The sequence below is a fragment of the Gossypium hirsutum genome, chromosome D13 (genome assembly GCF_007990345.1).
Source record: "Gossypium hirsutum isolate 1008001.06 chromosome D13, Gossypium_hirsutum_v2.1, whole genome shotgun sequence".
In the NCBI taxonomy this organism is placed as follows: domain Eukaryota; kingdom Viridiplantae; phylum Streptophyta; class Magnoliopsida; order Malvales; family Malvaceae; genus Gossypium; species Gossypium hirsutum.
This window is the reverse complement of record NC_053449.1, coordinates 50304382-50326194: the sequence shown is the minus strand read 5'-3', so window position 1 is coordinate 50326194 and position 21813 is coordinate 50304382. Positions and strand designations below refer to the sequence as shown.

Here is a 21813-nt window from a genome sequence, read left to right as displayed (position 1 = left end):
AACACTTTCCTCAATATTTTAAAATGCCTCCAAGATACAACAAAGCTCTTTAATTCTCTAAGTAGAATAGTAAAAATGACTAATAGGAAAGTCCTTAATGTAGATATCCATTAGGTGTATCTTTCAATAAGATACCCTTTCATAGGGATATATCTTTTAATGAGATAACCTCTCATAGGATTGTGTTGTTTTATACAAAAACTTTATATAAAATTATATCTTTATAAGATAATTTTATGTACAAAGAACTATATATTTACAACACAATTGTTTGATCAATAATTATAATTTATTAAACTTTCCTACATAATAAAATATTATTACTACCAACATTATAAAACTAATATCATCCAATTAAAAAATGCCACTTGTCCATTTGTTGACTTTTAACCACCTAAGTCAACCCTTGTGAAAAATTATACATTTTTTATTCTTTATTTGATTTTAAATTAAAAACAATTTAATTTGTTTTTGTATAAAAGGAAAGTTCTTATGTTACGGGCCACAATTCAAAGCCCATGACCATTTCACAAAATGCATTTCATTGAGGTTTACCGATTAGATGGGGATCATTTGAACCACGAGAACGGGCCCGATTTAAAGAACCGATGAAGAAGTTTGTCTATTTGAAGCCTGTTTGGCCAAATGAAGTAGATACGAAAAATTAAGCTACCTTGGTAAATAGAGAAACTAATCTTAGAAGATTGAAGAAAATAATATCTGGAAAGATTTGATTTGATTTGATTTGATTTGATTGTGTAAATCTTGTAAATCTTGTAATTGTAGGGATAGGCTTCATCTCATCTGTCAATGTAAATTTAGTTAGATCATTGAATTTGGGGGAGATCAGCTATAAATATAGAGCCTCCCCCTCAGTTGTAAATCATTCAATCATCCATTGTATCATGAATTCTTAGAGTAATAGAATTTTTTGAGAGCATTTACTCAAACACCTTTCGTGCATTATTTTTCTATGGCTATTTTGTTCTTTTAAGCATTCTTTTGACTTGAGTTGCCTTCTCTATATAAATTAGTGTATTGGAGAAATTCTGCAAGAATCCTCACTTTTTGAAGTTAGGTTGGCTTAGGTGCATTTGAGTCGAATGAATCGCCTAAGGTCGCACGGATTACGAGACTTAACCTCGTGACAGTTGGTATCTGAGCTTAGGTTGCGAAGGCACTGTTCTAGATGTCAAAAAAAGTTGTCGATTAGAATGAGCCAGACCTGAAGGAGGGCCAGAAAAATATTCCTATTGAGGGACTTACTATCGACTTTAGAGGAACGAGCAGTCAATCTTGTGACGCCCCAAACCTACCTAGACATTATGACTGAATCTCGGAAGTTACATTAAAATCATTAAAAAATGTTTACTTGCTGAGATTAACTAGGTTTTAGTTGTGTTTATGAAAATTTTAAAATTTAACGTTCTAAATGATTTTTATTCTTTTAAAAAAAATAAAACATAAATATTTGAGAAATTCAGTATTTTGTCGTAAAATCATTTTAAATGGTAAAAACAAGGAATTTCTAATTTAATTATTTCTTAAAGAAAATGATTTTTGAGTAAAAATCATTAGCAGTGGATTTTCAAAATGACTTAGAAAATCAACAAATTTTTAGTCTTATTTGAAACCAAGTAAAATCATAAGTAATTTAAATAAACACATAAATTTAAATATTTGAAATTTTAACAAGCATGCGTGCATGGCAGTTTAAAGTTGTAAAATAAAACAACAACCCAAATAAAAAATGTCCAAATTCCAAAGTCCACAAACAACAACCAAATAGTTTATGAATCCATTATTAAAATCCATCCAAGAGGCTCCACCAAATGCTAAATCGAAGCCTTAAGTCCGAGTATTACCTGAAAGGTTATAACACTAAAGGAGTAAGCTTTTTAAGCCTAGTGTGAGTCTTTTAACAAATAAATATCAATAAGCATATAATAATCAATCAAATTATACAATTCACTTTATGCATATGATCATGGCAATGCGATTTTCATAAAACAGTTATGCATATTTATTTAAAACATCCTACCCATCACCGCTACACTCCTCAACCGAGTTCCCTAGAACTTGTACATCCAAACACTCCAATTTATGGACAATGCCACCAGTAATGCTGATAGTGCTGCCAGTAATGTGGTTGAGCCACCAGTAATGCAGATAAACTGCCATTAGTGCAAACATACAGCCAGTGTTATAGGTAAGCTGCCAATAATGTGGTCAAGCCACTAATAGTGCAGACAAACTGCCAATAATGCAAATAAGGCTGCCAATACTTCCTCCTTACACATATCCTACCCTATGCATGTGATATGGTAATAACATATTTTCACTTATTCCAAAATAACACTTTAGGCATGTAATTCATTCTTATAGAATCATTTAACACTTTAGGATTACATAGGCATGTTTTGACATGCTAATCACATTTATTCTCGATATTTCAATACACCACTTTTTAACAGTCATGAATAATTCATATATGCCATTTTATCACATATCATGAGAATGAGATCAATATGCTTTTCAAATTAGTAATAAATATAGTCATACAACATGCTTTCACAAATCGTTAGCTTACTTGCATAGTCTATTTTGACAAATTTAATCTCCCACTTTAGAATACTCATGGTATTCGCATAAAACATAGATCAAGTAATAATATATCATTTAAGCATTTTTAATGATATTTATTTATCTTGTAAAAAGTTAGACCCACACTTGATAGTAAATCCGGTGTGAAACTCCACTCTAATGAACGTCTACACTCAGATCTTAACTAAAGGAATATCGACCTGTTATCAAATGACTTTCAATTATTAATCGACCTTTTTGATCACTCATTTATTACACACTAAAATCAAATCACCCATTTAAACTTATTCTTATGATAATCGTTCGTATAATGGTTTCGTTCCCAAAATTAAGATTTTTCTGGAATGGTGTCGATTAGCCCTTCATTAAACATAATATGTGATATGTTAGTACATGAGGGAAATTACACTATATGTCTTAAAGAAATTCAACCAAGAGGAAAAGTAGGGAAGAAAATAAGGGTTTTCAATCCACTATCACTTACCTTGACTTGATTGAATAGAGGGATTTGATGGATTACCGAAATCATGTGTTAGAGGAGGAACCAAATCTATAAAAATGGATCAATAGAAATAGTGAGTCAAAAAGTGTGATAATATTAAAATAATTCAAAGACTTTTTTAAAATAAAATAAAAGGATTTCGATTACTATAAAGAGTTGAAGAAATCATAAATGGATAAAGAAATGAGGAAAATTATTAACCGTTGGTAGAGGTGTGATGGCAGCGATGATGGCAACAATGGTTTGGTGAGGACCCGACAGAGAAAGAGGGGAGCAGGAATGATGCGGGAATAAGAAAAGAGGGAGAGAATGAAAAGAAGAAAAGTGGCTATTTTAGATGGTGGTGTGCAAACCTGGTGAACAGTGGTGCTACAACGGCAAAGGAGCAAAAATGTATGAGAGGTACGGTCGCAACGTGGAGATTCAACGGTGGTTTCTTTGGCAAGATAGTAGTGGAGGAGATGAGGAAAAATGCAAAGGTGGTTGATGGCTAAAATAAAAGAAAGAAAAAAATGGAGAGAAAGGAAGGAGTTAGAGAGAGGGACGACAATAGAAGGGAAGTGTGATGAAAAAATTGGTTCAATAGTGAATTAAGTTGTCTAGGTACAATGAACCACTTCATATGACAAAGATGGAGAAAAATGGTATGTAGAGGAAATAATAAGTAAAAAAGGGATCATAATGGAGTAAATATGGTAGGTTGACTTGAAAAGAAAGGAAAGAATCTCCCTTAAGCATGGTAATAGGTGATGGACGATAATAGGGTGTAGCATGAGAAAGTTGACCAAAAATTAAATTAAAAAAATATGGGAGTGAGGAGACTTGAACCTAGGACCCTTAGGATTTAATTAAAGTGGTCGTGGGACGCACCGATGGGTTTGATTTAATGGAGGATCAACTTAAGGAGTTTGTGTTGGAGTCTCACAAGACTAATGTGGAAAATGTGCAAGATGTACTTAATTCCATGGGGAATAAACTGATGGAGAGGAGCGATGCTCTTGAAGCTATGGTGATCGATTTGAAGGAGGAAACAATAGCCACGACTAGGGCTTTGAGTAAAAGAATAAAGGAGCTCGAGGGACAGCTCGCCTTGTGTCGAGCAGTCATGGGTAAAGGAGTGTCAAGTGCAACATTCAATTGCGATGTAGACGTCCCAGAGCCAAAAAGTTTTTGAAAATAAGGTTTGCATGCAATGTGGACAACTTTTTATGGAGAATGGAGCAATAGTTTAGTGTCAAAGGCATTATGGACGAAGCTATTAAGGTAAATAATGATACCATGTTTCTTACTGATTTTGAGCTTTTATGGTGGTGGAGCAGGTCTACAGATAAAAGATATAGTGAGATTAGGACTTAGGATGAGTTTCAGCATGACTTGAAAGGATAGCTTTACCCAGATTATGCCAGGGAAGAAGCTTGGGAAATATTACGACGGCTTACATGATGAGGCACAGTTGGAGAGTATGTTCGAGAGTTCAAGGAAATCATGCTCCAAATTTTAGATGTGAACGAGAATGAAGCATTTATTGCCTTCAAGAATGGGTTAAAGTCGTGGGTCAGACATAAATTGAAATGTGGAAGTGTTCAAGAGCTGTCGAAAGCCATGATAGTAGTGGAGTCTATAGTTAAGTTGGGCTTAGGGAAAGACAAGCTTGAGTTTTTCGAGTTCGAGGAAAGGGGAATATGCAGGGGGAACCATGATGAAGATAATGGAGACGACAACGGTAAACATGGTAACAAAAATCCACGAAATGAGAAGAGGAAACCAAACAACATGAAGGAAAAGAGAGGCAAGATAAAAAGTTTCCTTTGTGACGGTTCACATATGTTAAAAAGATAGCCGAAGAGATCTAAGCTTTCAAGAAATAACAAGTCAAAAAGTGGGACCGAGAGACTTGGGTCAAGCGCAAGTGGTGCCGAAGCCAAGGAGGCCAAAGAAAATAAGAAGTCAGTGGAGTATTTCTTATATGGTGGTGTGCATAGTTTACGGAGCTGTCCGAAGAAGTTTATCGTTGAAGGGGATGATGGGTCAAACAGAATGCCCATGAGACTTGGTTCGACTGTGGGAAGAGTCAAAGCCAAAAGGGCAAAGAGGAACAAGAGTATAACACCCCTAACTCATATCCATCGCCAGAATAGGGTTTCGAGGCATTACCAGAGATTATAGAACATTTTCAGATAATTCGAGTCATCTACAATTTAATTTGGCTTTCATTAGATAACATCATATACTATCACATTGAGCCATTATTTATCTCATAAACATTTAGTTCATGATTTCTATTCACATTTTCATATTCAATTCGATATTTCTTCCTGTTAATCACAATTTCAAATGACAGATTCATGAAATGAGTTCAATATCATTAGCTGTTTAATTTCTGTCACTTAAATTCACATACACATAATTTATTAACATAACCTGTCAAATACAATCTCTAAATGATGAGATCACATAATTGAGCTCAATTTCACTGTTCAATATGTTTTATCACATAAAATTTGCTTAACACTTACCACAATTTGTCAAATTAGAGAACGTCTTACAGAATTGAGTACTTCATTTTCACATTGCCATAGTATTACTATGGTCTTGGACATCGTCACATATCACACATCGAAGCCATAGCTTAGCTATGGTCTTACACGGAAATCACATATCACATCACACTGATGCCATCAGCTATATGAACTTACAATTCGATTTTTATAACATAACGGTAATCATAATTTCATAATAACTAATTGAAATAAAACATTATATCATTTCTAATTCAACGTTTATCCATTATAATAGGGCATATGACTACTTTATATACAATTCATTCATATGTTTTCCTCCTCCTCCTCTCCATTCCACATCCTTAATGTATATAACACGCTTATAAGTAACATTATCTATAATTTCACTATTTACTTATATGTATATTCAAAGTTGTCCATTTGTGTCATAGTCACTAAATTATTTTTATCTTGAGATACAGAACTCCAAATTAAGATCTGCTAAATTCCTATGAAACTAAACTCACATATATTCTTACCATAAAATTTTCCAAATTTATGGTTTAGCCAATAAGTACAGTTTATGCTTTAAAGTCATCCCTATTCTGTTGTTTGATGGTTTTGACCATTCTTCACTAAAAATTAATTATCTCCTTGTACGAGATTTGGATGATGTTCTTGTTTATTTTTATTGAAAATGGACTCATTGAAGATTTGAAAATATAAATTTAAGCCCCTAATTATTTTTCTCCAATTTTTTATGATTTTTCAAAATTAGAACAGGGGAACCCAAAATCATTCTGACCTTATCTCACAAAATTTACTATATCTCATGATTTATAATTTCATTGCTTACACTATGTCTTCTATAAGAAACTAGGATCAATAAGCTTTAATTGCATATTTTATTCATCTTCTAATTCGATTCCCACAATTTTTGGTGATTTTTCAAAGTTAGAGCGCTGCTGCTGCCCAAAACTATTTTAGTGCAATATGTTTATTACCATTTTGACCCTAAATTTTTAATACATGGCGATTCGTCCCTAGGCTTGGAAAATGAAATTCTTACAATTTAATCCTTTCTCCAAGCCTAATCATTCTCATACATATCAATAACAGCCCATGGATTCCATGAAATTTTAGAATTTTTCCACAAATTCAGTACTTTTGAATTTAATCCCTAAAACATGTTTTCATCCAAAATTCTTTAATAAAACACCTTTAAACATCCATTAACATATCAATTTCATCATAAAATAACAAAAATCATATGAACTTATCAATGGTATCTTCCAAAACTTTCAACAAAATCAGAAACTAATAGAATACTAAGTTGGACCTAATTGTAAAAGTCCAAAAATATAAAAATTTCAAGGAAAAAGTAAGAATTGAACTTACTTGAAACTAAAATATGAAAGACCAGCTCAAAGCCCTCTTCCATGGCCGTTTTTGACAGAAAGTTAAAGAAGAAATGGTCTTGAAATCCTTAAAATAAATTTTGGCCATATAAACTTTATTGTAATTCCAATTTTGTCCTTAAATGCGTAAAAATCTTTGAATTTTTAACGGTATGCCGCTCAGCCACTTAAATTGGTCCATTTCCTTTTTTAGTCTTTCCTTATTTAATTGGTAAGCTATTTAATCACTTTAGCAAGTTTTACATCTTTTCAATTTGGTCCTTTTTAATTAATTGACTGCCGAAACGTTAAAATTTTTTGACGAAACTTTAATACTACCATATTGACACTCCGTAAATATTTATGGTTTATAACATCGAGGTCTTGATACCTGTTTTCTTCAATTTCTTGACTTAATAAATCTTTATAAAACATAATTTACTAATTCAAAAAATCTCTTAAAAATCATATTTGGCTCGTAATTATTAAATAATAAAATTTATGGGCTTATTTGCTGAATTTGGTGGTTCGAACCACTGTTTTTGATATTTCTGAAAATCAGGCTATTACAAAGAGGAAATGAGTGAAATGCTTCTTGTGTTGTGGCCTACATGAGTTGTGAAACTATCCAGAGTAATCCAAGTTAGTAGTGGCCAAGAGAAAGGCAACAACGGAGCTTGTTGAGTCATCGGAGGGCTTCTACCCAAGTAAAAGGTAAGTTATGAATCGGACTTAGGAGAAAAAGTTGTGATGCAAACATTAAAGCTAGGATCAATGAAACTCAATTCGAGGAAAGTGACGGAGCTTATCGAGTCATCTGAGAGGCTTCCACCCAAAAATGAGATGAGTTGTACATCGGAATTAGAGAAAAAAAGTAATGCTGTAAAATTTAAAGCTAGGATCAATGAGGCTAATTTCTTTTGAGTCATCGAAGGAGCTACCACCTAAGGGAGAGGTGGGTTGTGCATCAAACTTCAAGAAGAAAGTAGGGATGCAAATTGGATAGTCGAACTAAGTAAATGTGACGAGCAAGGTAAATATCAAACATTGTGGTAGTGTTTTACATTTTGACTTACCATTGGCTTGGTAAGAACGTAGGGGCCCTTTCAAAGTTCTGAGGTGAGAAAATCGACGGGTTGTGGGCATGCCGGAGCCTAGTTGTGTGGATCAAGAGGATCTGGATCAAGGTAAGTCAGAATTGAGGCAAGTGAGAGCAATGGTTTCTTAACAACAAGATGTACCAACGAGTGGAACAGATTGTGAGCTAAGAGGTGACGAAAGTCGAGGTAAAAGTTTCGAAGGACGAGACAACCCGATAGTAAGAATAGTCAATAAAGAGCTAAGGTGTCAAAAAAGTTTTGAGACGAATTAAGTTAATGTCATTTCAAAAGCGCAACGAGGGAATTACAAGAATGAGTGAGGGAAAATGTCACGAGCCGCAGTTCAAAGCCCGTGACTGTCGCAAAAAATGCATCCCATTGAGGTCTATCAGTTAGATGGGGATCATTTTACACATGAGAACTGGCCCAATTCAAAGAGTTGATGAATAAGTTTGTCTATTTGAAGCTTGGGTGGCCCAATGAAATAGATATGGAAAATTAGGCTACCTTGGCAAATAGAGAAACTAATCATAGAAGATTGAGGGAAATAATATCTAAAAAGATTTGATTTGATTTGATTTGATTGTGTAAATCTTGTAAATCCTTTGATTGTAAGGATAGGTTTCATCTCATTTGTCAATATAAATTTAGCTAGATCATTGGATTTAGGGAGCTTAACTATAAATAGAAAGCCTCTCCCTCAATTGTAAATCATTCATTCATCCATTGTATCCTAAATTCTTAGAGGAATAGAATTCCTTAAGAGTATTTACTCAAACACCTCTCGTGCATTGTTTTTCTATGATTATTCTGTTCTTTTGACCATTCTTTTGGCTTGAGTTGCTTTCGTTATATAAATTGGTGCCTTTAAGGAATTTTGCGAGAATCTTCACTTTGTGGAGTTAGGCTAACTTAGGAACAATTTGAGTCGAAAGAATCATCTAATGCCGCACAAATTACAAGACTAAAAGTCTAGCCCCGTGAAACTTACGCCTTCCTTTTTTAGCATATGTATAATTCTCCTTTTTTTACAAAATATTTATTTTTTGTTTTAATTTTTTTCATTATGCTTAAATTTAAATTTTAATACATAGATATACTTTAATTTGTAATATAACTCATATCTCTTTATTTTATAAAATTGAATTTTATTATGAGTTCTTGCTTTATGCGCAATTTATAAATTTAGTCTCTGTATTTTATAATTTGGTCATTTTTAGTTCATATACTTTTCGAAATTTAAAATTTTGATTTCGACTAAATGATAACTATTAAATTTATTACGTTAAGTTCTTCCATTTTCAAAATTTGATGTGACAAATATATTATTGCATGTGTGATGCCTTGAAAAGTTGTTATTTCCACATATTACTAAAAAAAGCAGTTAATGAATTTATAAGTTATCGTTTGCATTACTAAAATTTCAAAAAATGAAAAAAAAAATATAACAATTAAGAATGATCCAATTGAAGAACATGGACGAAATATACAACTTTACACATAGTATATGATACGTGAGTGAGGTGGAAGCAGAAGAATGATCGAATTCAAGTTGTTCGACTCAAGAATAAAAGATTTGGATGTGACATGAAAGGAAGAAATTAAATCATTTTAGAAGAAAAAAGGAAATAAGAAAAAAATAAAGGATAAATATTCAAAATAATAACTAAATAGTGAAAAAATAGATTAAAGCAAAATGAAAGATGGAACGATAAACCGATGGATATGATGGATAGAAGGATAAATGTCCAATTAAACCCTTTGAGATATAAATCCCAACAAACTCAATTAATGGCTCTAATCAACCCTTCAAAAAATAGTTATTGGTAATTGAAGAGTGAAGAATGAATTCTCATGACTCCTTAAAAAAATAAAAAATAAAAACTACTTCTAAAAATCACAAGAAATAAATCTTACACAAAGAAACAAACTCCTAGAGTTGAAAATTTTATTAATGAAAATAAATTGTCTGATTTGTGTACAATGCAACGGCCTATACATAGGCTAGTTAAATAAATCTAAATAAAACTCTTAAGTATACTAGAACTCTAATTAATCTAAACAAATAGTAGTTTTAAACTAAATTTTCTTATTGACATAAACTTCCTAAATAACTTAAACTACTTAATAATTATTAAAAATTTGAAATAATAAAATAATAATAGCTAATAAATATAATATTGGGCTCATATATAATAAAAATTAAGCTTAAAACTCAAACCCAATATGATTTAAACTCGAATTAAAAGCCCAAAACTTGTAATTCTCGTCATAATCTCGTCTAGAAATTTTGCTCGCATAGTCTTCACTAAAATAGTCATAACTTGAGCTCCCGAACTCAAAATTGAGTGATTCAAAGTGTGTTTCAAAGATAAGAGATGGAGCTCTGAATGCTATGAAGACATATTAACCAATAAATGTCTGGATCTCATCCAAAAAGTCATCGTATGTCTGATGATTTTCCAAACTTAAAAATTGACAACTTCGGTAAATGAAATTTAATAAATTTCACCCCATCCACGCATGTATTAGTATATGACCAATAGCAAAATTTAATCAAACATATTTAATTGTTATTATTTGGTCAAAACTAAAATTTCAAAAATAAAAAAGTACAAAGGCTAAAGTTGTCCGATTTGAAAAGTTTAAGGAGTATATCTATAACTTTTGCAAATTATAGGGACAAATAACATAATTTAACCTTTTTATAATGTTATTAGTTAGTGCAAATAGCTAATACTTTAACCTTCGATCAAAGCGTTATGTAGTTGTATATAATATAAATGCCTTTAGAGTCTCCAAGAGTAACTCATCTTTGGGGTTTGCTTCTTTTTTCTTTACATTATAATATGATGATCAAATTTTTGTTTTTACTCCATATACTTTAATTTTTTACATAAGTTGGCCTTTCTACTTTTATAATTTCATTAGTTAATTCAAACTGTTGATATTGTTAACTATTTCAACCATAATAATGATAACATTTTTTTTAAGAATACTATTATAAAAAAAATTATTTTATTATGACGAGTTCGAATGAAAGTTTTTAAGAAAAAATCTACTTCAATATTTTCAATATTTTTTTTGTTACATCACTACTAAGTGAACATATACATTTTTTTTAAATTTGAAATGTCACATCAATAAATTTATTAGAAAATTTTAAACGAAGGTACCTGTTGGGATCTAATGCCCTTAGTTTAGTAATTTCGTTTAAGTATACTTATTTTTTAATAAATTGGTTTAATAAAATATTTATTAATTATATTAATATCATTTGTATATTGTCCTTAATGTTTTTGCATGCAAAGCAAAATAGAAGTAAATATTGATTCACTAGTTATCTAACGTTTAACTAATACTAAGTGGTATTACGTGGTTGGATTGTAATGCAGAAAAAACAACTTGTATTAATAGATGAACCTAAACATATTCTTAGTCTAATCTAAAATGAGCAAACTGATTGAAAGACTAAGATGTCGTCTATCAAGTCAAATTGGGGAGATGCTTTATCTTGAGCATTAGAGCGGATGACGCCCAAAAGATAGAGACCTAGATGTGGTTAATGGACTCACAATACATCAGACAAGACCCAAATAGAATAGATTTTACATTCGTTTATGGTTTATTCACTCGTGACGTTCATAATGTGGGGTACCTTAATCTTGAGTGAATGATGGTCTATGTATGTGTGACTCGTATATTTGATGTAAATAAAAGTATAGTTCAAATAGATAAGGAATTGAAAACTAGTGCATTGGGTATATGACTTATGTAGTATGTAACACCATTAAAAGTAGTGGAAATAAATGATATCCTATCATTTGCATTACAAGGTAGATGAAAAGTAAACGTGACCACGGGTTGTTTGTCTTTGTGATAAATGACTTAACTACTATTTAATAGCAATTGACTTTTAATAAACAAATAAATAATGATTATCAAGAGATAAAATAAGATTATATTAGAAAAACGAATTTATCTCAAATAGATTAAAGATATCCTACGAGGGTAACACACTCAGAACAAGGTCATTGGGCATGCATTTAGTAAGTAGCTTTCATAATGGTATGTAATTAGGGAGAGTTCAATCACAATACAATAGTGGAATAACTTCGCGACTAAATAAACTTATAATTAATAAGCGAAAAGTTAAAACTTAATTATGAATTATTTGAGCCCTAATTATATATGTTCAATCAGTCCCTCCACTAGCTCGTTGAAACTAAAAATGAATTGTATGTAAAACCAAAAAACAGAAATGAATGGAAATAATGAAGTTAGAGAAATGAGTCACATTCACAAATGAATGTGATTTCTCGCTAAGTATAGAAATGACTTGAGAATTAATTTAAAATTTTTAAATTATTATTTAATTAATTATAATTAAATAATTAAAGTTAGACAATGGAGTTAAAAATTAATTAGTCATTATGAATCCATTAAATAAAGAAATTAAATATATTTTATTATAGATTCTTTTACGATAAAGTTGTCATGACTTTAATGGAATTAAAATTGGGTTGAAAAATTATTTAATTGAGAAACTAATATAGTTAATTTAATTAATTAATATTTATTTTGGTAAATAGAAAATAAATATTGGGCTGGATTAAATTATAAAGTGCCGAGTCAAAAATCTAAGAAGCACGTATAATTTGACTCAATACAAGAGATGCCCAAATCCCCTCATATTACATGTGAGGGGCGGCAACCTAGTATTACTGTCTAAGGTGTGCTGCCCCCTCTCTCCTAATTGGACTAGAGAAATGTTTTCTATTTAAATAATATTATTGTGTAACCCTTATTCAACAATGATTCTCCTATCTATCCCTATAAATAGACAACTTTAGTAGATTCTGTTGAAAAATAGGGAGAATTTATTCCTGAGCATAAATTCTATTTGTTAGGATAACAAACTTTTCAATTTATAAAGAGAGAAGTTATTTTCCTACTGAAAGTAATTAAGTTGCTTATTGTTTTGTGTTTGGTTCGTGTTGTTCGAGGCCACACTCGGTGCAAGTTGGAGTACAAGGATAGTGAAAAAGGTCATTCGGTTGAAAGCCAAAAATGATTTAAATTCATCTCACACAAAGTGCAGGTACCTTTCGGAAAAAGTTTATTGTTATAAATATCACAAATCGATTGGTTTTCAAAAATATTAAACTTTTGCTGTAACTGAAAACCTTTTTTCTAAACTGGATTCTTCCATCAATACTAACTAAAGTGTAGTATGATAAATAAGTTAAAAAAAATTTTTGATATATTACTCAAAATTAATTACAGAATATAATCAGTAGAGGTGATCATGGTTTGGGCTACCCGGCCCGGCCCGACGGCTTGCCTGAAAAATAGGAGGGTTTGGGTAAAAATATAAGCCCGAAATATGGGTTTGAGAAAAAAAACGAGGCCCGTTTAGAAAATGGATCGGGCCTCGAGTAAAACTTTTTTAGCCTTGCCCTGGTCCGGCCCGAAATATATATTAAATATATATTTTATTTTAATCAAATATATTTTTTATTTTTAATTTAGATTATATTTTGTAGGTTTTTGATGTTATTTTGGTATTGTAAAATTTAATATAAGCCGGGCCGAGCCGGGCCCGGGCTTAGATTTTTCTTTCGGGTTGGGCTTGGACAAATTTTTAGGCCCATATTTCGGGTCGGGCTTGGACAAAAGTCAAATTTTAAATGTTAAATTTTTATATGATAATATGTACTAAAATAAATAAAATAAAATTGAATTAATTGAAAATATTTCCCATTAAGTGATAAATAGCTCTCGGATTGTTTTTATTTTGAAATATCAAATATGTGTAAAAATTAAATCATTGGAAATATTAATTTTCAATTGATTTAATTGTTTGGGATAATTGCAAGATGTATCCTTTTATTTTACCAGATTTGAAAATATGATACATTTACTTTCAATTTCTTTGATTTAGTACCTATATTTATGTTCTGTCCAACCTTTTGGCACCTAACCGTAACGGTAGAAAAGTTATTTTATGAACACTCCTTATCACATCATCCATAGTCCCTACCAATTAAAAATAAACACATAATTTGTTTTTTTTCACATCATCCATGATCTCTCCTTACCAACTATATATATGATTTGGAAAAAAGATATGCATTTATTTTTAATTTATAGGAACCATGGATAATGTGGTAAAGAGGATTCATAAAATAATTTCTCCTAACAATGTCAAGTTTTTGATGACATGGTGCATCACCCAATTAGAAAGCGCCACTTGCCCTTTTGTTAACTGTTTGACCACCTATATCCGCCTTTACGAGAAATTATACATTTATTCGATTTTAAATTAAAGATAAATTAATTTGCTTTTGAGTAAAATAAAAAACAATACACTTGACCAAAACAATCTCAAGGGTTCATTTTGCATATTTTCTTAAAGTAAAAGATTCATCTTCATCAACCTCCACTAACGGAAGAAGTCGGTTGAAGAACTCATCGGTGATGGGAAATATTTTATTTTACAAGGAGAAGACATGTTTTTGAAGTTTAAGAACTCAGAAATATTTCATTGAATTCCTCCATAAAATTCAAAATGCTTGAAACACAAACATCTCTTTTCCTAGGTTCTAACATGTATTTCTTTATAAAAGGTCTTTTGTTCAACCACTATTATCTTCTTTTCTTCATGTTATGAACCCATGATTCCCATCTATAATCTATTCCTCCTCTTTCAAAACAAATCATCAAACTCAAACTTGGAAATGTCTTCATTGCTACAACTAAAATGGTTAAACTCTACATTAGATGCTTTTTTTTTCTTTGCATATTTGAAAATCAATCTTAATACATTCATTTTCCGCAATTTAGTTCCTTTATTTTTCGAATTTAAAAAATTTGAGCTAGTTTTTTTGAAAGGTATGTCTAGTTGTTAATATCGTTAATATGTTTTTGTTAAATTCACTAGTGTGACATAGTAAAATTAAAATGTTGAAGTTGTGTGACCCGAATCATTGTTAAAAAAAATAAAATACAATGATAAAACAAGGGGATCTGTGTAGTTTAAGGCCGAGGGACGATTTAAACAATAAACTTTATAATTTATTATTTTATCAATTTAGTCCCTAACCTTAAAACTTAAAACTTCAATTAACGGACCATGCCGAACAAGTATAATCCGTATAGAACTATACTTCTTCTATTTGACATTGACTAAAATAAGGTTTTTCAACCTTTAAATAGATGTAGTCGAAACTCCTCTTGTATCCTTTGTCTTTCAACATTAGTGAATTTCTCTTCCTCTACCCATAGTTTTTTCTCCGAAAGGGTTTTCACGTAAAATTTGTGTTTTATTTTTCTTCTTTATTGTTTTGCGATCGTTCTATATTGTCATTATCAATGTTTATTATAACATAAAAAAATATTTACATGGTAACCATGTAATAAAATATGATGTTGTAATGATTTGAATTTAACAAAGAAATTCAATAGTATTAGCAATTCTTAAGAATTCATGTCGACATTTTAATCAGAATAAAGTATTTATACTAGCTAATAACATTAAAAAAATTGAGATGCCAAATTATGTAAATAATTATAAATATTAAATTTAAAAATTGAGCATATTGCAGGGACCACAATTGAATTTGACCATTGTCATATAAATTTCAAAAAAAAAGTAAGATATAATAAATTTAGCTGTTTATATTTTTTTGTCAATTTAACTCTTATTTTTTTCCTAAATTCGGCTTTTAACCTTTTAAAAAAAGTTAAATTTGACCATCACCCTTTCAAAAAGAGTAAAATTGTTATATTTTTTAACTGAATTACTAACTAAAATGTTAATTTTTTAAACATGCTAGATTGCTTGGCAATCCACCTATACTTCTTTTTTTTTTTTGAATTTTTATAAATTTGAATATTTTATAAATTTTAAATTATTTATTAACATGACATAAGACAAATAATGTCGTTTCAGTATAAAGTCTATATCATGCAGGTTGTCACACCAATATCATTAAAAACTTAATGTTTTATCCGACGTTTCCATTAAAAGAAAAGTGATTTTGACTCTCTTTGAAAAGTTAATGGCCAAATTTAGCTAAAAAAAGAATAAGATCTAAATTGACAAAAGATATAAATATTGAGGGCTAAATTTATTATTATGTCAAATAATAAAAAGTTGTGTATTTAGACACATGTACACCAACATTTTAATCAAAATAAAGTATTTAGACTAACTATGACATTATAAAAATTGAGGTACCAAATTATGTCAAAAGCTAAATTTTAGTTTTAAGCATAATGTAGAAACTAAAACTAAAATTGGAACATTATTAAATAATTTAAGGATAGAGACCAAATTTCATATATAATTTAAAAACAAAAGAAAAGTAAGAGGGTTTGTTTGTGCATTTGGACGGGTGTTACGTAGAGAGTATAGATTTGGTTGGTGGGTTAAATTTCAGCTTAGCATTGGGCAGTTAGAAGCCAGATATTGGGCTTCTTCTTCAAAATTGATGAATACTTTTTGGGTCTCTCACTTCTTAATGGGCTTTCCCTCTCTTTCTTTCTGTATCTCTCTTTTATCGCTCCTAAACCCTTATCAAATCAGAATCTGCAGTTTTCTTCCCTTCTTCTTCTTTCTTTCTTTCTGAAACTTACTACGATTTAGTTTCCAACATTTTTTTCCGTAAGTCGGTTCTTGCTTTTTCTGTAAAAATTAAATCTTTGTCCGTTTTCCTTTTACCTTTGTGGAAGCTAAGGGTAGAAGTTTTTCTTTTTTCTTTTTGGGGAGTCTAAAATTAGTTCTCATTGCTATTATTTTCGAATAAATTATTTTTTGTCTAAACATTTTTATATATTTCCCGTTCCGTGTATTCTTTATTTTGCCTATTTTAGTCGTTTCATTTATTCCGATTGGTCCTTCAGAGTTCTAACTTAGACAGTTCTGTTTCTTGCTTTGTTTGTTTGAACTTTTATTTATTTTCTATGCCTTTTTCTGGGATATTTATGTTGTTAATTTTGTCTTTAGTACCATATTTGTGCCTACCTCAAGGTTAGCTGACACTTAAATTATAATTTGTCTTAGGCTTATGTTGTAATGTTGTTGAAGTTCTTTTGGTATGTTATGTTGTATGCAATAGTTCGAAATTGTGATCAAATTGTGTAACACTTATTAGGTAATGCTATTCTTTAATCTTAACTCAAAACTAAGCTATGGTTTCTCATGTTCTTTTTCCTTAGGTGCCCCAATGAAAATGATCCAAGTTTTTAAAACTGTTGACTTAGTTAAGGAAAAGGACATTAGAAACCGTATAAATATTTTTTTCCTTAATCTTATCAGGAACAATGGTTATAATTTCTCAATTGCTGAATCTATGTTACTTATTGCAGCCTAAACGTGTTGACGGACTCTCACCAAAAACAGAATGGGACGCAATTCGTCCAACCATTCTGAGTCTCCAGTTAGGAGGCGAGGGTCTCCTCAAAGGAGGAGTCCGTCTAATAGAGAAAGATCACCTGGAAGGCATAAGAGTTCACATAAAGGAAGCTCCCCTGTAAGAGAAAAGTCTCCTTCTCGGCACAGGAGGTGTCACAGGGATCATTCTTTGGAAAGAGAGAATCGTTCTAGCCATACGAAGTCTCCAAAACATGCTAGTTCACGTTCTCCTTCCCCCAGGACAAAGAGGTTGAGGAGACCACAGGCTGAAAAGGAAGTTGAGAAAGTGGAGAGGGAGTATGAGAGAAATCATAGCAGGGGTAGTGAGAAGAGTACACATAAGGATAGAGCTTCAGGGAAGGAAAGGATTTCAGAGAGGGAGACGGGGGGTGACAGAAAGGATAGACGGTCGGGACGAGATGATACTGATAGCAAGTCTAGCAGAGGAAGACATGAGCGGTCTGTTTCTCCATCGGATCGCCACAACAGGAGCAGGCATAGATCTCGCTCACCTGCTTCAAATTCAAGATCTCGGGATGAGGTGTCCATTGATATCCGTTTTATTTCTTGCCTGTTTAGTTTTATTCTGTTCTAATTTCCATTGTCCCTTCAAGTATAAAGAGCTTTTTTTTTCACATTCTCATGCTAACAAGCACATTAAGCTGTACAAGGATATGCACTTTTCAGTTACAACATTGATGGACTAATATTTTCTGTTTTTCTTCATCTTGAGTTGATGTGTACATGATTTATTGAAAAAAAGCTTTTCGTTTCAGGTAAATAATTCAAGAGGTGCCGAACATAGGTAAGCTGCTTCTTAAGTTTAAGCCTCTTCATTTAACCTTCAGCCAGGATGCTTCTTAACATATAGAAATTGTGTTATTAATTTTGTTGATGTCAAAGAATCATCGAACCTAAAAGTTTAAGTTATTATATTATTGCCTTTATTTTGTTGTTTTTGGTTCTAATGTCCACTTTTGCCCTTAGCTGTCTTTATAGTTTTATGATCTATTAGTTCCTCTATTTTTTATATGATAAGAGTTGCCACATGATTTGCTATCTTGCTTCTATGGGATTTCAAGAAAAATATGTTGTTGAATGTACTTGCTCTTTTAGGTTCGTACTTTATTATTATGGTTATGCTTTTTATTCCGACTCTTTATGATTTAAGTACCAGTGTCCGGAACCCATGGATGTGGGAAAACTTGGAAAAAGAATTGAACATACTCATCTCAGACATGCCTTCATACCCATATCTGACATGTCTTTATACTGACACCTAACACTCATACCTAAGTCTGAGTAACTTGGTTCTTTTCTTTTTCAAGTTCTAAATTGTTTAACAATAGGTTCTTTGTTTTCTTAAGCAGGGATGTTGAAGATGATTCTGTTGCTAAGATGAAGGCAGCTGAGGATGCCTTGGAAGCAAAACAAAAAGTAACAAATAGCTTGTCTGATACCTGTTTTTTTTTTTTAATCATGTTTTATAATTTTGTGACAAATTGTTCTTGGTACTCTGAAGATATTTATGGAAAATTACCCTGTGGTTCTATTGTATTTATACTGCATGGCTGCACCATGTATTTCTTAACTAGTTTGATAAATTTTATGTGTGGTGTTTAATTTTTTGTTACTGTCTGTGTAACTTGCAGCAAAAACCTACATTTGAGCTATCTGGAAAGCTTGCAGCAGAAACCAACAGAGTTAGAGGTGTGACTCTGCTGTTCAATGAACCCCCTGATGCTCGAAAACCCGATATAAGATGGCGACTCTATGTTTTCAAAGCTGGCGAAGTACTAAATGGTTAGTCCAAGATAGCTTCCATCCAATTTCTTGTATTCTCTTCCTATGATTCTACAGTTTCCCTTTTTTTTTAATCACACTTAATGTTTTTCATGCCTTTACCTTTGACAAATATTCGTGTCTACTAATCGTCAGAGCTATATAGCATGATACAAACCTAATACGAGTATCATTTGTTTGTTTAACTCCATCTATACAATGCAGGTGAGGTGTACTTGAGAGTTGGACCTTTTGGTTTTAAATTTTGTCCATTCTTGATTACATGTCCTTAGAATAGTAAAACTTCTAAATGTTAAGTGATCTGTGATTTATACTAACTATTGCATTGGAACCTGAGGATTAGAACTTGTTTTCATTATATTGGTAAGAAGTTAATGACCGTTCTAGAAAGCAAGGAACTTGTCCCCCTGGTTCTTGGTTTGTTTTCTAATTCATCTTGTTTGCAGAACCCCTTTATATACATCGCCAGAGCTGTTACCTTTTTGGGAGGGAAAGGCGAGTGGCAGATGTACCGACAGACCATCCATCCTGCAGCAAGCAACATGCTGTCATTCAATTCCGGTATATTTATACTTAGCGGTTATTTTCTCAGCATTTCTTTTGAAAAACATTTAATGAAATGTTTCTTCTTTGTCAGTCAAGTAGAAAAAGAGCAACCTGATGGTACATTAACCAAGCAAGTAAGGTATGGCTAGGCCAATTTGAAATTTTACTTGTGTTAGCTATGAATAATCATGATGAATTCTTGTCTTAATCTATTTTGCCTTCGCCTCGTAGGCCTTATATAATGGACCTTGGAAGCACTAATAAAACTTTCATTAATGTGAGCAATTCATCTTGAAACCTTTATTAATTGCGTAGAAACTTGATTGGATTCCTATAATTTCATCTAAATTTCCTTTTGCATTTGCAGGACAATCCAATTGAACCTCAACGTTATTATGAACTTTTTGAGAAAGACACCATTAAATTTGGTAATAGTAGGTAGGGCACTCATCAATATTCCATGTGTTCTTTCTAGTTGCATAATAGGAATGAAGTAATATAGAACAACATGCACGAGAAATTATGCATGCATGCCTACATGCTTTGGAGAGCTATTTGTAGCCATACACCCCCAAGTTACTATGATATTGGTTGATAAAGGCTTCCCTGTTTTGGTCATTCTGCGGTCATCACACTACATTCTGCTGCTGTTATTATTGTTTTCATCTTCCATATGTTGTTGCTTTAGCCACTGCATTGTTCTTTAGTGAAGTCTATGCTGAACAATCACCCCATCGTAACCACAGGAGAAATAAGTTCTTATCTGTTTGTGGTCTATGATGGAAATAATTTTATTGTCATCTTGATTTGGTCGCTAGATACTAGCTGATCGCATAATCCCCTGGTCTAGTAGGGAAACATTTTCTTCTTGAGTATTGCTATTGATAGCCTTTTAAATAATTTGTTTTGGTTTTCGCAGCCGAGAGTATGTTCTACTGCACGAGAACTCTTCCCAGTGAGACACGCACACACACAATCAGACGGCCACCACTACAATATAAACCAATCTCATCAGCATGCACTAGAGGCAAGAATATATTTATCAACATCCTTATCACAAAATACAAAGACCGATGTCAATGTGTTTAGTTTTTCCACACTTGAGATTGAAGAGGTTCCTTGTAGAACTAGATGACTGGGTTTAATCTAGTGCGAACTTGTGTATGTCAATGATTTCTTCAAAGTAGTCAGTGTTGTTTGTACTTAAATTTTTTTCTCAAGGGCTTTTATTGAAAATGGAATTAAAGATTATTGGTATCCATAATCCATAGCACAGAGATTATTGAAAGCTAAATAGCATTTGCCATTGCAAAAAGTGTCCAAGAGCTTAGTCTTTGATTGTTCTAATCCAAAAAAAAAAAACTTTTTAAGTTTAAACCATTGCTTGAGTTCACATTTCATGTTGTTTTTTTATTTCCAATAAGCAAATAATTTGCAGAATAAAATGTAGATTCGTCTGTGGACGGTTACTTTTCCTAACTAATGTTTTGTTTTATAATTACTTGTGCTTTTACTTTTTGCAAAGAGTGGTCATTATTTTTAATGGTAACCTTTCTTATAGGTTTTGATTTTTGATTAAAAATTCAACTAGATCGGTTTGATTAAAAATTGAAAAATAAAAAAATAAAAAATAAACTGTCAATTTAACTAATTCGATCGTTGGTTTAATCAATTTGACTGTCAATTCAACTAAATCTTTAATCAAATCAATTGGCTTGTATTGATACTTCAAATAATTTCCAGTTCGACCAGTCGGTTTAGTTTAAATAACATTCTTTTGAGTTATGCTTGATAAAATATTTCATTACTAGAACAGCTTAATTTTAGGTTACACTTTTAAATTACATTATTCCAATTCGGATGTGTTTAATACGAGTATATTCAAATTTTAAAAGCTTTCACATATTTAAGATATGATATGGAATATAAATATTTTATGCCA

General features: G+C 31.5%; 1 protein-coding gene across 4 annotated transcripts; it reads left to right on the top strand.

Moving 5' to 3' along the window:
- The first annotated feature begins 16616 nt into the window (after window positions 1-16616).
- LOC107920563 (FHA domain-containing protein DDL) lies at window positions 16617-21128 on the top strand. Of its 4 annotated transcripts, none has more exons than XM_016850322.2 (10): window positions 16617-16772; window positions 17477-18063; window positions 18299-18327; window positions 18890-18959; window positions 19175-19325; window positions 19772-19886; window positions 19963-20010; window positions 20103-20148; window positions 20239-20309; window positions 20791-21128. In XM_016850322.2, exons 2-10 carry the CDS (start codon window positions 17512-17514, stop codon window positions 20828-20830), a joined length of 1122 nt encoding a protein of 373 aa, XP_016705811.1. In that variant the 5' UTR covers window positions 16617-16772; window positions 17477-17511; the 3' UTR covers window positions 20831-21128. The 4 variants fall into 4 exon arrangements, with proteins under 4 accessions (XP_016705811.1, XP_016705810.1, XP_016705809.1 ...); XM_016850323.2 differs by having other exon boundaries at window positions 16618-16772; window positions 18893-18959; XM_016850321.2 differs by lacking the exons at window positions 20103-20148; window positions 20239-20309 and having other exon boundaries at window positions 18893-18959; window positions 19963-20005.
- The last annotated feature ends 685 nt before the right edge of the window (window positions 21129-21813 follow it).

Bases quoted from the DNA above. Each gene is read 5' to 3' on its own strand.
- LOC107920563 (XM_016850320.2), top strand. From the start codon at position 17,512: ATGGGACGCAATTCGTCCAACCATTCTGAGTCTCCAGTTAGGAGGCGA. The intron at 18,064-18,298 runs GTGTCCATTGAT...TTTTCGTTTCAG, and splicing joins ATTCAAGATCTCGGGATGAG to GTAAATAATTCAAGAGGTGC. The intron at 18,960-19,174 runs GTAACAAATAGC...TGTAACTTGCAG, and splicing joins CCTTGGAAGCAAAACAAAAA to CAAAAACCTACATTTGAGCT.